The sequence below is a fragment of the Eupeodes corollae genome, chromosome 2 (assembly GCF_945859685.1).
Source record: "Eupeodes corollae chromosome 2, idEupCoro1.1, whole genome shotgun sequence".
NCBI lineage: Eukaryota > Metazoa > Arthropoda > Insecta > Diptera > Syrphidae > Eupeodes > Eupeodes corollae.
This window is the reverse complement of record NC_079148.1, coordinates 144927507-144943712: the sequence shown is the minus strand read 5'-3', so window position 1 is coordinate 144943712 and position 16206 is coordinate 144927507. Positions and strand designations below refer to the sequence as shown.

At 32.2% G+C, this 16206-nt stretch overlaps 2 protein-coding genes across 3 annotated transcripts in view; one reads left to right on the top strand and one right to left on the bottom strand.

The window, feature by feature from the left end:
• Window positions 1-7492, top strand: part of LOC129947197 (serine-rich adhesin for platelets) — a 93705-nt gene extending 86213 nt beyond the window's left edge. The window contains exons 3-4 of the mRNA XM_056057648.1: window positions 5757-6085; window positions 6145-7492. Coding sequence (XP_055913623.1) covers window positions 5757-6085; window positions 6145-6871 — 1056 coding nt within the window. The 3' untranslated portion in view covers window positions 6872-7492. The remainder of the gene's footprint in view (window positions 1-5756; window positions 6086-6144) is intronic.
• Window positions 7493-14045: 6553 nt separating this feature from the next.
• On the bottom strand, window positions 14046-15462 carry LOC129946689 (putative nuclease HARBI1). Of its 2 annotated transcripts, none has more exons than XM_056056961.1 (4): window positions 15074-15462; window positions 14572-15007; window positions 14383-14524; window positions 14046-14341 (listed from the first exon to the last, which is right to left on the bottom strand). In XM_056056961.1, exons 1-4 carry the CDS (start codon window positions 15193-15195, stop codon window positions 14184-14186), a joined length of 858 nt encoding a protein of 285 aa, XP_055912936.1. In that variant the 5' UTR covers window positions 15196-15462; the 3' UTR covers window positions 14046-14183. The 2 variants fall into 2 exon arrangements, with proteins under 2 accessions (XP_055912936.1, XP_055912937.1); XM_056056962.1 differs by having other exon boundaries at window positions 14581-15007.
• Window positions 15463-16206: the final 744 nt, after the last annotated feature.

Genomic DNA, 16206 nt, shown 5'->3' with positions numbered 1-16206 from the left:
ACAAAATAAGTTTATCTTACCAAATGTTAATGCCATTTAGTTACTAAAATAAACCTTAAACTTTGTTTCGAAAATGGTTAAATTGTTTTTTTTTTTAGATTAGTTTTGTGTATAACCAAATTTTCAATTTTAATTTACAAATAGATTTAACACGCAGTTAGTTATTCAGAACTTTTAAATACACGATTTACATTTGACTTTCGTAATAATCAATAATACAAATAATACAGTTATTCTAAAATCGCTAAGGAATTGAAATTTCCGCATTTAATCCAAAAAATTTCAATTTTTAAATAGTTCCAAAAATTTTATATTTTTAAGGAAAGTACACATTTTCTTTCAAAACCATAAGAAATTCTGAAATAGGTCACAAAATTTAAAATTGTTGTAATATGAAAGTTATATAAGATACTTTTTAGAAAAAACTGGAGATTTTCTAGGTCTACGAAAGTTTTCAGACACCACAAAATGATCAAAACAGTAACGGTTTCAACCTTTCCTAAGACATTTTAAAATTTAAAATTTCTTATTACCATGACTGAAAAAAAAAAAACAAATCAAAAAAATTCAATTTATAATTATTGTATCCCATTTGTCATAGGCCTATAAATAAAAGGTCCTCTATTTAAAAAGACTCTTCACTTTCACCCTGACCGTTTTCTTTAAATTTGTGTATTTAATCACCTTCCCTTCACCACTTCTATGTTTGTCTATATATACATATTGTACGCCTCCCTAGTGTGTATAGCTCTAAAATTGGAGGCTGTCTTTAATAAATATTTATTTACTTCATTTAAAATTAGGAACTCTAATGATACTCTAACGTCTTAAGTTTGGTATGCGATTATAAATCACTCTAGAGTAAAACGAATAAGAAAAAATATTTTGAATTGAAATAAAAATAAAAATCGCCCTTGAGATTTCCGATAGCATTAGGGGGGCCAATTATGTTTATGGTTGAAGTATGTCAACAGACAACCTAATTAAACAAAAATCTTAACTAAGTACTGTTTATTATTTCAGCATAAACAATTACAGAGGGTTTTAATTTTTATCTAACAATTAATATGTCTACTAATCATGTCTTCAAAGTCAATGTTTGTAATGTAGGTGAACATGAGACAGACACAGACTAAAAGAGTAATTAAAATATTGCATTTTACTTTTCCCATCATTGTTAACAATAGGTATACTCTAAGTACAGGTACTTTAACCCACCCACAACTTGACCATGACATCGATCATATTTTACAATTTTAACGACCATGCATCATCATCATCTTCTATTTTTATTGTTATTTTTTAATAAAAAGTTATTTGCAAATTATATCATGGTCTTACTTAACTACTATTATTAACCACCTATTTAATAAATAGATAAACCTCCTCCTATCTGTCCATCATCAAAAGTTAAACCCTTTTCGAAACCATGCAGTCGTAGTCGGTTTACAATAGGAAGCAATTTCTCCTTCATTTTTGTATGGAATAATAATGTCAAAGACTATTTCAATATTTTATGCTCGAAAACACATCATCGCGTGACTTCAATTGAATTTTTCTTAACAATGATATCAAAAAGTCAGACGTACATAATTCAAAAATCATTCTGCAGTAAACAAAAGATACGAGACCTGTAACTTTCTTCATATAATCTATCCTATAGCTTGATTTAGCGATGTTTGTAAGTTAAGCATAATTGAGTAATAACTGAAACTACGCTGAACTAATAAATAATAAATTTATAAATTTCAAAAACAAAAATAAAAGACAAAGCCAATGGCCATGTTAATGCAGCTGTACGAATAATTTTGATTGTCTCAGCGAAAAATATCTTAAGAAAAATTGAAAAAATAAGACAATTATACGTGAACACTGAACAGCTGAGGTGTCTTAAGTTTATTATTTTCCACTTCAAAATACTTCAAAACATAACTTTTTGAGCTAAAACTAAAACGCCGACAGAGGCGTCGCCATAGGGTCGGCGGTGTGGTATGGCATCTGGTTTGCTGCATTTTTGAAATGTCACTAACATGCTTTTCATGTGAGATTATTATGCACCGATACTTGCTTGCTTGCTACTTACTTATATTCAAATTGACACCAAAGGCCATGTTGAATGAGTCTATAGATAGAATAATAATTAATTCATCTAAAATTCATTCATAGTCAATTGAAACTGGGTTAAAATAAAGTAAAGAAAAAAAAATATCTTATTGTGAAACTTTTGTAAAGTGCAACATTTCGTGAGATATTTCCTATTGGAAAATGAAACCGCGCCCACAATGAATGAAATTCCAACTAGAACTAGAAACCAACTGAATAGATTCATAACAATAAATCTGCATAATAATTTGTCTACAACTTCAAATACCATAAATTGTCGGTATGGTTTCACTACTGCCAATTAAATTGTAGTTTTCTGATGGGTTTTTGTTGGCTTTAATTCAAATATGACCCCAAAATCATGTAAGGTTTTTGAAATGTGATTTTTTAATTTTCGAAAAACAACATACATATTGGAACAGGTCTTTTTAACGAGGTATCAAATATATTATTTCGTTTGTAAATCTCCCTTTTCCGCGTCTCATACTGAACCAGAGTTGCGAACTTTTGAATTAAAAAATCATTAAGTCAAAATTCTGTTGTTTTTCTGCCGTTCGCCAACCAAGATGACGAAAGGTACATCAAGTTTTGGTAAACGCCACAATAAGATGCACACCTTGTGTTGTCGGTGCGGACGCAGCTCATGCCATATCCAAAAGTCCAAATGCTTCCAATGTGGATACCCAGCCGCCAAGTTCCGTTCATACAACTTGTCGGTTAAGGCTAAGAGGAGGAACACCACTGGAACTAGTCGTATGCGTTTCCCCAAGGTTGGGCGTAAGCGCTTCTGAAACGGTGGAAACCAAGCTAAGCTCAAGAAGGCAACGTAAACTTTTTAACTAAGCTTCTTCTTACAGTAAAACGTAATTTTTTGATTGGATTGATTTGATTGAGAAAGGTGCAAGATTGGATTTTTTTAAGCTGGATTTCACTACATAATTGTTTTGATTATTAATAAAAATAGTTTTCAAGCTTTACATTAATAATAATTTTTCTTATCAGACTATGATTTTTTTTTTAAATCATAGGTCTTTAAGAAGATTCTGATATTTTTTAAATTTCGAATTATAGTTTTTAAATACATAAGTCACTAACTTTCTCATGACTAAAATTTTTCGTTATTCGTAAGTCATTTTAATTGTTTTAATTCAGAATTACTTACTGACTTAGGAATTAAAATTTTCTTAATTCATAAGTCAATAACTAGCTGTTAAATTTAAGTCAAACTTAAGTTAACATGTTACATGTGACTTGAGCTTTTGCAACTCTGTGTGCTGAACAAATTTTTACAAAGTAATATTTCAAAAGATAGAACATTTTCTGCAGACTATACCAATTGTATTTCGTTAAATACAAATTTATAATTTTGTTCTGCTTTTTATTATAATAAAAATATGAAATACTGGGAAAATATTAAATCAAAACAAATGGTTTGTGTATTTGAACAAATTAATCGAATACACAAACCTTTTCTTTCCACAACTTAGTTTCCCGGTATTTAATAATTTACTTTTTTAGTGTTCTTTGGATGAGCAAAAGCAGGGAATGAACCATATGTGTGTGGTTTGAAGGCAAGGCATCTAATCTCAACTCCTTGCTCAGGGACACCTCATACCGGAAACAAAAATTTATTTCAAAAGCCACAGAGCCTGAAAATGGGAAAAAAGGAAAATATTAACATAGTAGCCGTGTAAAAAATAAAAAGTATGTGGCTCAGGCAAGTGTTTGACATAAGCCCTCTAGAAAGGCAGTTCTACGCACTAACCATTATGCCACGAAAACTAGAGGGCAGTATTACATCCACAAGAAAACTGACTATTTGGTGTACTCCATACATTTCTGGAATAATTTATTCTCACTTCTTTAAAAACGATATGGCCAGAACGTTACAGTCGATGGTGACCCTTACAGAGGGAAATCCATGATTTCTGACTTTTTCGGCCATCAATTGTGCAGAAGTCGAGGTTTCAATAAGATGGCAACTTGCGCAACATTCCACAGAGCTGGTGCCCCAATTGATTTATGAAACATTTGGTAACCAGATAGTTTCACATTACAGAACGCCGGCCTCACATTTCTGTGACCGAAACGTTTGGCCACTGTCAACGATTATTGGTATTCCAGATTAGAATACGTCCTAGCCAGCAGTGGGTCATATGTCAGAAATCGTATTTAAATTATAATATCAAAAGATTACCTTGGGAATAAAGTAAATTTTATCTTTGTTGTATTCTATTTTAAATTTATATACATACTACCTATGAAAAAACAACATATTTGTATGATTTATTTTATTTTATCTAAAAATATACCTGCAAAATAAGTTTATCTTTAAAAATTTAAATGCTATTTAGAAAAGAAAGCATATACTGTTGAGGTGTTCATTTTCTGGAACTATTAAATGGAAACAATTATGCAATACATTATTTTAGCAAAACCGTATTCACAGCGCTCTGAGAAGGAAAATTAATCTCCGATTTTGAAATATTCTTATTGTTGCTTCGCTCGTATAGGTCTAAACGTAATGATATATTAAAAGGCTATGTATTACTGAAAGAATTTTTAAAATTGGGCCAGTATTTCCTGGGATTAGGGCGTTCAAACAAACAAACAAACATACAAGCAAACAAACAAATTCTTCAGCTTAATAAAATTAGTATAGATATGTGATTTTTCAATTCTTTTCAGAAATATTTTTAATATGCTGATATTTAGTGCTTATATTATTAAGCACGTTTTTCATTTGACTTTCGTTTGAGATGTCAAACAATAAAACAAAAATATAAATTTTTGATCAGCAAATACTTTTTTAACAATATTGTTCAGAAAAAAATTAATCTGTTCATTAGTTTCTGAAAAACTGTAAGAACAAATTAACAGTTCTATGAGGGTGCTCATTTGGAGGAATAAGTAAATATATTAAGTTTGTTAAAAGAAGCCAAGAATGATGGAGAAAATTCCGTTTAGGTCCGTTTTTGATCATTTTTGATAGATTTTTGAGCAAACAGTTGTTGTTTTTGGTCTGGAAAAAATAATAATAATAAAAAACACCCCCAGCATCTGCTTAAAAATTATTTTCCAAGTTTGAACATAATCGACCCAATGACTTAGGCTTATTCGCCGGACCTTGTTTTGTCATGTTTGAAATCTCAAGCTCGAAATATTGAACGTTTGAAAAACTTGCCAAATGCTTTCTATAAGTCAAAAGTAAAAATATAAAAATTAAGTTAAAAACATGTATTCTTAAAAACTCCAGAACGTGTTCTTCAAAACCTGAAAGCATTAAATTCAAGGTGTATAAAAATTGTATGCATGGAGTCAAACGAAGACTAATAGCTATTTCCAAAAACTAAGCAAAATACCAAAATGATTTAAACTGTACCTGTAAGGTTGTATATTTTCAAAAATCATCTCATAATTTATTATTTTTTTAGCCTTAAAAACACTGTTTTTATTTGTTTCTAACATTTTTTAGAGGCATATTTTACAATTCTAATTTTATATACACTTTATAATTCAGAACAATCTGATTCTTTAAAAAAAGGATTGTTCTCTTTGTTAGACAGACAAAATACTGCCTTTACCATTTATATTAGCATCTTTTTATTATTTGCAAACAAATTTCAATATTCTACTTATTTTCTTTTTTCTAGGCCGAAACAAGCTGTGGCATGTACCGCGCCGTAATGGAAGAAGTTGCCCGATTCCTCGAACGATTCCAGAAGAATTCTGCCTGCAGCAGAAGTGAGCAGATATCACGTTCGAAAAGCATGTATCATGTTTATAGCGATGTCGATAAAGGTTCAGATTCTGGAAATTCTTCAGTCTATCCCAGAGCCAGGAGCAGTACGAATTTGATCGATCTAAAACGAATGTCACCAAGTTCATGTGGTGGCGATAGTACCAAGAGTGGTGAAGAGGATCATTATGATCTAGCCTCACCAATTGATAGCACTTATAGCACTTTTAAAGATTTCACATGGTAAGTTCAAAAAAAAGTATAAAATATCGACAATTCCTAATTGATTGTTTTTGTTTTAGGCGTCGATCTCCAAAGAAACGAGCCGAGTTGAAGTTCAACGAAGAAGCCGAGGAGAAACTTACCAAGGAAGCATTTAGACTATCGAGGACGATTCATAATTTACTACACACCCAACAGCCAGATCTTACCCAGCATAGGCAATCCCTAAGCACAAGGGTCAAGCCTATACCCATCAGTGAGAATATGCCACCCGATGCAGCAGCAACCCACCAGAAAGCCAATCTTACCGCCGAAATGCTATTTCTGCGAACTATCAATATGCGAGATTCCCGCCTATCACTAAGAAGCAGCACCGATAGTTCAGTCCATTCGACATCGTCTTCGTCTAAGATCGAAACCGACGAGGAGAACTATTCACCGCCTTTGTTGAGCAAACAATGTGCCAATTTGTGCTCGACAACCGAAGATGAGAGTGGATTCAGTTCGATAAGCTCCTTCCAAGAAATTGGTGTACCTCTAAGCTCCACCATGATATCATCTAGCTCGACAGGTACATCCCACCTGGGTCTAGACGATAGCATCGATCAGAGTGATTTTAATTTAGATAGCCGGAATTCCACCCTCAAGGCCGCCACCGCACATACAGCAAATAATATTGGTTTGCCTTTGCCCCTTCCCCATAGCAACGATAACAATCGATGGGATTCGAAAACATATCGGAAGAATAAATTCCAGAGATTTTCAACACTCTCCAATGAGGATTCATCCACCGTTTTATGGGTTTAAAAAAAGAAAACACTTTTTAAACCCACCAAATTCTTTGAGAAGCATTTTATATAAAAAAATAACAAGAAAAAATATAATATAAAAAATGTATTTAAAATATTTATTTAAGATTTATAAATTTAAGTTTTGAATAAATAAATTTTGTTTTAAACAAATTTATTTAACTAAAAAGAAAACAGGCACAATGTCTCAGTGGTGTAAGTTTTTTTAATTTTTCTGTAATAAATCATATATTAAAAAAATATGAGTAAAATATTAATAAATGATTTTAAAAAAATGTTATTTTTGGAATTATGATGTTTTAGAATGAGACTTGTGCATAATATATTTGTGTTAAGTGCATCCAATGATTAGAATTAAAAAATAGTTTGTTTTTCTTTCTTAATTTATGTCGAATCTTTGTTTTGAAAAAGAAAAACAAAAGAAATGCTTATTCAAAGTTTCCTTTTATGAATTCATTAAAATATGCAAAAGAAAAAACTCGTTAAGGTTCGAGTATTGTAAGAGTATTGTAAGATTTTATGCATTTTCTTAAAAAAAAACACAAAAACTAAGCATCTGAATATAAAATACCTATCTACATAATGCATAATAAATTTTATTACGAATAAAATATTTTGTAGAAAATAAGAAAATATACTTGTTTTTTTTTTATTTTGAAGGAACGGAAAGTACAATGTCACTTTCAATCGCTGAGAAGATGATTTTTCGATCAATTTCCCTTTATTATTATCACAAAATCCATTCGTAGAAAATCTCCGAACAAATCTACGGTAAGAATTACGAAAAGTTAACCTCACAAATCCGAATGGAATTCAAAAAGGCATTGCCTCATTTGTAGCTTTTATTTTCATTTTAGAAATCAGCTGTTTCGTTTCAAACATTGTCATTTGTGAAATTACCCGAATACATTTTGGAATCAATTTCAATTTTTGGAAATAAGTTTTTTTTTTAATTGGAAACAAATTAAATATAAAGTGCTAAAAAATGGTTTCAGTGGTTTTTTTAATGAAGGATAATATTTGGAACACATTTGTATTCGTTTTTTAAAATCATATTTCTTCCTCGTAATATTTCTCTGTTTTGAATAAAAATGGTTTTGTATTTCAATTTGCTTCCTCAAGAGGTTCGCAGTATCAGTATCTACTTTTAAGGCATTTTAACACTTATTTTCCGATACGTGAGGCGATCGGATGACATGGACACATCTACAGGTGGGTCATCAAGCTCAGGAGCCACATTTTTAATTTCGGACTATTTTGAAGCCTTCCCATACTCAGCAAAGATTCCAAACTAAAGGGAATGTACCTTTTTTTTCCTGATGTGGAAGTTTGTAGTCCTGCCAGGTGAATGACTCCTTCCTCCAGCTTTGAGAGGAATTTATCTCGTTTTTGCTGTCGAAAAGTTTCTATTTTTTGTACGATTTCCAATCTAAGTAAACCTAAGAGTATTCAGAAGGATTTGATAATATTTTGTTAGCAAAATCTTTCACGTACTTTTCTCCGAACTGAAGCTATTTTGGAAGTTGGCCCAAGTGAATTCAGTTCCGATTTAACTTTTTCCCAGAACAGCGTCACATCTTCTTTTGGAGCTTTAGTATATCCTTGAGCTATGTCCGGTTTCTCATTTAATAATTGATAAAGCCCTTCATATTGTGCCTTATTTGTTGTTTCTGCCCTTTTAAAACAACAAATATTATTAAAAGAAAAACAAATTGGTAAATACTTGCGTATTTATAAAAAACACAACTGTTTCCCAATGATTCTGACACAAATTACTTGTCGTAGAAAAAGAGGTAATATTTCCGTTTCATTCGGATTGAGTGGTACCAAATTTCACGAACTTCGAAATTCGTAGCAGATTTTTCACTACGAATGAATTTTGTGATCGATTTGTCGGGACTCGAAGCAAATTTCTGATTACGATGAAAGCAATGACATGATAAATGTTGTAATGGCTTTCCTTGACTTAATACCCAATTTTTCAAATTAAAGTACACATAAAATACGTTTGATTAAAATAGTTTGTTTAAGAATATGAAACATTATTTTAAAATATTTTTTTGATTCCGAACCCAGTGAGGTCAAAATCATGACGATCCAACTGTTTTATTTATTTTAAGGCTTACATTTTTGCTTTGTTTTGCGTATAGAGGTTGTTCACAATCATATTTTTAAATCGGAGTGAAATATCTATTAGGTGAAGCTTTTAAAATTTTGAGTGAACTAAATATTTCGGATGAAATTCATAATAGGGCTCATTGTTCTATAAAAATTATTTATCACTTCTGCATTTCTTCGAATTTTCATTTAATTTACCACTGTTAGTGTGTTCCAGACAGAATTCATCTTCTCATTGAACCAAGCAGTTCAAAATCCGTTTTTTCAAATTCACTGCCATTAAACTAATTCTCACTGAGATTACACAACTGTTTGATATTCACCAGGTTATCAAAACATTACAGGAAACTATAAATTTGATGACTTCCAAGAAAAATAAAACACCCTCTAAATAATAAATTTATATTATTAGCTCCGTAATAGGTGTCGTTAATTATTTCCTTGCAAATTCTACTTAAAGTTTTTTCAAATAACTTTTGCAGAAGCTGTATGGACGAAACGAATGAGGAGGAAACAGTTTCTTACAGGGGAGTCCTGCATTTCACTTTCAATGAAATGAAATCGAAATTGAAATGAGTGGACAATTTTAACTCGCCACGGTTAAGTTTTCGTCTTGTAAGACTTATGAAAGCTCCTATTGATTTGATTTGAAGAATTTGGGGAAGTTTTAAAAACAAAAGATATGTGTAACACTGAAAACAAATTAGCTCATTTTTTTAATTCGATGTCGATCAATTTCTAGAACGTAGCTTTAAGGATTATTTATTTTCATATCACTTTAAGAAGTAATCTCCATCTACTTACTTTACTTACTTAAGGTGGCGCTACAGTCCTGTGTGAACTAGGGCCTCACCCAACAAACTTCTCCATCTAGCTCGGTCCCTAGCTAGATGTCTCCAGTTTCGCGCTCCAAGTTTGGTGAGGTAACTTTTCACTTGTGCGCGCCACCTGATCCGCGGTCTTCCTCTACTGCGCTGTACTGTGGGTGCGGATTCGAAGACTTTCCGGGCCGGAGCATTGGTTTCTATGCGCTCTACGTGACCCAGCCATCTTTTCGTTAGACTTTTACCCTTCTGGCTAAGTCTACGTCGCTGTACAGCCCGTACACCTCGACGTTGCATCTTCTTCTCCACTCCCCTTCGATGCATACGGGACCGTAGATCACACGAAGAACTTTTCTCTCGAAGCGACCCAAGGTGCTTTCATCCGCTTTTGTCATGGTCCATGCTTCTGCACCGTATAGCAGGACGAGGATGATAAGGGTGTTATATAGCAACACTTTGGCCCCTTGAGAGAGGACTTTACCACTCAATTGCTTTCTTAGTCCAAAGAAACAGCGGTTAGCAAGAGTTATTCTTCGTTTGATCCCAGCGCTGGTGCTGTTTTCTGCGTTTACAGCGGAGCCTAGGTAGACGAAGTCCTTGGCTACCTCAAAGTTACGTCTGCCGATGGTGACGTTTTGTCCAAGACGTCGGTGTTGTATGTCCTTTCTTGACGACAGCATGTACTTTGTTTTACCCTCATTAACCGTTAAACCCATTTTTGCCGCTTCTGCCTCAATACTCACAATAGCCCCATTGACATCACGCTGAGTTCTGCCGATTATGTCAATGTCATCAGGATATGCTAGTAATTGGACAGACTTTTGAAAGATAGTGCCTCTAGTGTTAACGTGTGAGCTCTGCACTATTCTTTCAAGCACGATGTTAAAAAAATCGCATGACAGCGCATCACCTTGTCTAAAACCTTTTTTGACATCGAAAGGTTCTGTTAAGTTGTTTCCAACCTTTATGGAGCAGCGTCAATTCTCCATGGTCATCCTGCACAAACGGACGAGTTTGGCAGGGATGCCAAAACTAGACGTCGCTCTATACAGCTCGTCCCTGTAGATGCTGTCATATGCGGCCTTGAAATCGATGAAAAGATGGTGGGTGTCGATTTAGTGTTCTTGGGTTTTTTCCAGGATCTGCCGTAATGTGAATATTTGATCAACTGTGGACTTTCCTGGTCTAAAACCACACTGATAAGGACCTATCAGGTTGTTGACTATAGGCTTTAGACGTTCACCTATTACGGCAGAGAAGATTTTATAGGCGATGTTAAGTAGACTGATTCCTCTATAGTTGGTGCAGTTTAGAGGGTCTCCTTTTTTCTCCATCTGGGAGAATTATTTTGCATTCCTAGCGATCTTATATATAAAGAGAACCTTAAAATGATTTAGGGAGTGGGTGGATCTCGCTTGATCCATGTTAAGTCACAATGCACCAAATAATAATGTACATAAGTCTGTTGGTTTTTGAGCCAATAACAACTTCTAACTAAGATATCTTTTTAATTTTACAAAACATCACTAGTGAAATATACAACACCATAAACAGGACCTATGTACATAAATTTCATTGCTGTTAACCATATAAGTTGTTTGGTAAAGAATAGATATTCCTGAAAAAACTTAAAGCCCATTTTATGACTGCTCTGGAGCTGGAAAAAATAGTGAATAGCTCGAATAGTATTCAAAATATGTGATTTTTTCGTTCAGTATATTTTTTGAATACCACGACTAATAGTAGACGAATTCAGTAGATTTAATAAATTTCCAAAGCTTTAATAATTTTTGGGCCTTTATTGAAAAATAATAATTTGTATTGAAAAAATTGAAAAATAAAAAAAAGACAAAGTTTAAACATCGTTGGTGTACAAAAATAACACGGATATTCTATGACACAAACACAAAAGAGAGCAACAATTTTTCATATTTTTATAGAATAGTATAATTTTTTACAGTGTTGATCAAATAAGTTATAATTAGTGGTAATATGCGAAAAGAGCTCTTTTTAATGTTACAACTAAAAATTGAACAAATACCTATGGCGTATTCATAAAGGCAAAAAATCTGCGCTAGTAAATACAATCGCAATTCTTTTCTGATGCATTTGTGAACGCAGTCCCAATGCAGAATGTCTCCAGTAAACAGAAAAATCTGACTTAGTCCGATTAAAAAATTATCGCATATTCCAAAAAAATGCATATTATCAAAAAATTTACAAAATACATATTTGCCATTACTTACATTCTTTAAGAGTCAGTGCCTCTTCGTCCTTTTTTATGTTGTGAAATTATTTTAATAATTTCCGCTTTTTCTGCAGTCTGACGTTTATGAACGGCAGGTACTGCAGTTCGACTAGGTTAGTTCGATCAAAAATCTGACTTTATGAATGCAGATAACGCAGTTCTTAGTAGGCTGAAGTTTATGAATGCACCCATAGTCTGAGCTAAAGCATAGAAAAACAACAATTTTTGGTAATTGTAAAATTATGAACCAAAAGAGACATTGGTTGAAGTGTAAAGAAGTAAATAAATTAAAGTATAGTTTTATTTAGATCACATTAAAGGGAGATATTAAAAAAAAACCTTATCTTTGAAAACAATAGCGCCTTTCAAAATGGTCTGACATCGAGGATCTGAAATAGAATTTTTGTCTGTGAACTTAAAAAAACAATGGGGGCGTTTACAAAGCTAGTGTAGTGGCTACGTAGTCAAAATTCAACTAGCTTTGTGAATGCGAATTTTTTTCTATTTAAATTCAATAAAACCAAATAGAAGATATAATATGATTGATTTATATTTGTATTTAAATACCGAACGATTTATTTAATTTTGAATTTTTGTGTCCTTACCGAGCAGCTGTATGTAAAACGTCAAAACAAGTGTGCACTAACTTTGTAGCCGAAATTTCAACTACTTTTGTAGTAAGATTTAGCCAATCAGAATCCCTTGACTATGTAGCTACTAGCTTTGTGAATGCGACCAATGATTTTAGCATTTTAAATGTATTTAAAAAAGCATGTTTATCAATTTGTATCTCTAAGAGTAAATTACAATTTTATTGCTTCACAGATTAATTTAATTAACTACCATTAAATTTTTTTTGTAACCCACCAAATAATAAAGTCAATCAAAAAAATACCATTTTTAAAGAACACGAAAAGTTTAAAAACTGTAAACTTCATTGATAAAAGCTTAATATCTTTACTGCACTTGTCTTTTTGTATCTCTCAGCTATCCCTGAACCATATAATAAACCCTTCTCTAGACAAAGGTCTTTGCTCACATGTTAATTCCAGAATACCCTCCTCTTGTTGTTCAAAGAGTTCAATTTGTTCTGCGCTCCTTCGTTTTTTTAAATTGCGGCCGTGGAGTTCCGTGATCTCTGAGCTTTATTTGTTTCACTGGAATAATTTTCCTGGTCAATAAACGTTTCTTTATATATTATTCAAATTAATTCAAATCGAAGTAATTCAAATTTAGCGGGAAAAATTAAAATGCATAAAATGTTTTTTTTGTTGAACACAGGGGCCTGATTATGAGGTTCGCGGCGAATCGTTTTGCTAGCGAGTTTGCCATTTTTCAATTATTGCTTTCGCCTTCTTCGTTTTGAATTCGACCAATTAACGAATTCGAAGGCGAGTTTGAAATGTCATAATGTTTGTTGGCGAGTTGAATCCGATAGCTTTTTTTTGGCGGACTCACAGGCGAAAGAGTGTTTATTATTATTCAGTGTTCGATTTCGTGGATTATTTCTTTGTTTTAATTGAAAAATGTGAGTTAGCTTTATTTTAATTTTCTTATAATTTATCCACAATAAAATATAAAATTTTAAAATTCATTCAAGGAACGATAAAAACAAGCAAACAAATCTACATCAATTTTTGGATCTCGTCGAGTTTATGAAAAACAAATACTCGACGGTCCTGAATATCGGGCTAAAACAAAAACGAGTGTCGCAGCAGGAACAATACCAAACCAAAATGCTGGAACTACAACTGAACCACAATGAACACTTGCAAAATCAAACTAAAGAGCTCAGGAAAATAGCCGATGAGCTAAGAAAAGAAAATAAACGAAGAAAGTTTGGTTTTAAGAAAGAGAAAAATCGGAATGTGTTTTTTTTTTTATTAATAAACAAATACTTTTACTTTATTTACAAGTTATCTTTTATTCGATTTCTTATTTGTTTTGAAATATTGGAATAATTATTTGCTTCATATGTGGAAACTAAGTCTGAGACATCATCCATGACTTGTGATTGAAATTCTTCATCCAAAGGGGTATTAAACTTTATACACACATTGTGCAACATAGCACATACATTTACAATGCGTGCAGCCTTCTCCGGACGATAATGCAACTGTCTAGATTGCAAAAAACCTTCCCTTCAGCAGGCCAAAACATCGTTTAATTACGTTTCGACACTTGGAGTGAACTGGATTGAAATTCGCTTCACGACTTCCACTTACAGCTGCCCTGTACGGTGTCATCATCCATGGCTCTAAGGCATAACCAGCGTCACCTAAATCAAACAAAAATATTGAGTTTCAGTTCATTTGTTACCGAGAATCTTGCTGCTATCCCCATGTCTAAATTGTTCTTCCATAAAAGCTCCCTCTTTACTCATTGACCACACAACAGAGTCATGAGAACTTCCCCCGTAACTGGGATTAACGCAGGTTATCCTCATTTTGTGGTCACAGGCCTGTAAAATAATTTAAAAATGACCTTATTTTACACGAATATACTCACCACCATTACATTTAAGCTATGATATCCTTTTCTGTTGTAAAAATGGTGTTCATTTGTTGTAGGACGTATAATGCTTACATGCGTTCCATCAACGCACATTATAACCCCAGGAAAACCACTATTTTCATAGATTGTTGTTTTTTCTTCTAGCTTTTCCTGTTCATTCATTTTTAAATTTATCATTTTTGGGCACAACTTTCTCTCAAGAATTTTAAGAGTTTCAGACAAAACGTTTGAGACTGTTGGTTGTGCCATTCCAAGCAGTACGTCTTGTCCAACTCCTTTTTGGTACGATCCCTCAGCAAGAAATCTCATAGTAGCGGCAAGCTTTAAAATTGAAGGAATGCCGTTGCTGTTCTGATCCTTGAATTCCTCACTGATCTCTTGCAAAATGAAGATAAAAGCTTCTTTCGAAAGTCGAAATAGTTTGATAAATCTATTAAGACAAAGTGGGTAAATTAATTGATTAATTTGATTTCAACTAAAAGGAAACAATACTTACTCAGTTGAAGGGAGATCCAGAGGAGAAGATTTTCTCCTTAGTAGTCTCCTGGACACCCGTAATCTTGAGGATTCCTCAAATTCCTCACTTTCAGAATAAATATACACCATAATTGATTCCATTTTTTAATTTTAATATTGTTTATTAAATAAATCACCGCAAATTTCACAAATTCAATCAAAACAAAACAAAATTTGTGGAAAGCTGTCAAACCAAAAGTGTCAAATCACTGGAATATAGAGAGAAAAAGTCAAACCAAAGTGTCAAATCACTGGAATATAGGAAGAACTACTTTCGCTTCGCCGCGAGTTCGTTAATAAGGAAATACGAAGCGAGTCGAATTTGAAAGGTAGAATTGAAAACGATCCGCCGCGAACCTCATAATCAGGCCCCAGTTTCATAAACAACAAATATAACATATTTCTTACTATTATTTTTTAGGGCAATAATTCACTATGTAAGTCCACTTTTGTTCTTACAAAGAATTCAAATGAAAAAAACTGAATCGATAAGAAGAGCCTTTTGTCTATCTGATGTCATGTCATCAGAAATAAAACATATTCATCTCGTTTAAATAGTTCTTATGAAAATACATATATTTTTTTTTATTTTACCATTAAATTTATAGGATACGCATAATCGAATATTTATAATAAATTTTCTTAATACATAAATAAAATTATAGTTATATTTATTTTTTGTTTTTCTTGTTTGTTTTTTTTTTTTTGTGTTTGTTTTACTATCACTACCTTTTTACAATAACTTAAACAAAAAGAAATTAATAAAATAATGAAACATAAACATTACATTACATTTAAATTAAAAAAATATATATATGTATATAGGTGTAATAAAATTAAATTAAATTAAAATAATAATACACAATATTTAATATTAATTATAATAGAATTAAATTAAATTAAACACACTCGCATTTAATACATAAAACATTTATAATAAAAAGTTATGTAATTTTACATATTTGTATGTTTTTTCTCTTTGTTTGTTTAATATTTTCATTCATACGATCATGGAAATTTGTGTTTTATATTTTATATTTTTTAATTTTAACGATGATGTGAAAAAGATGATAAAGCATAAAAACATGCTTTTTGCGAAAAAGAGAGTATTGT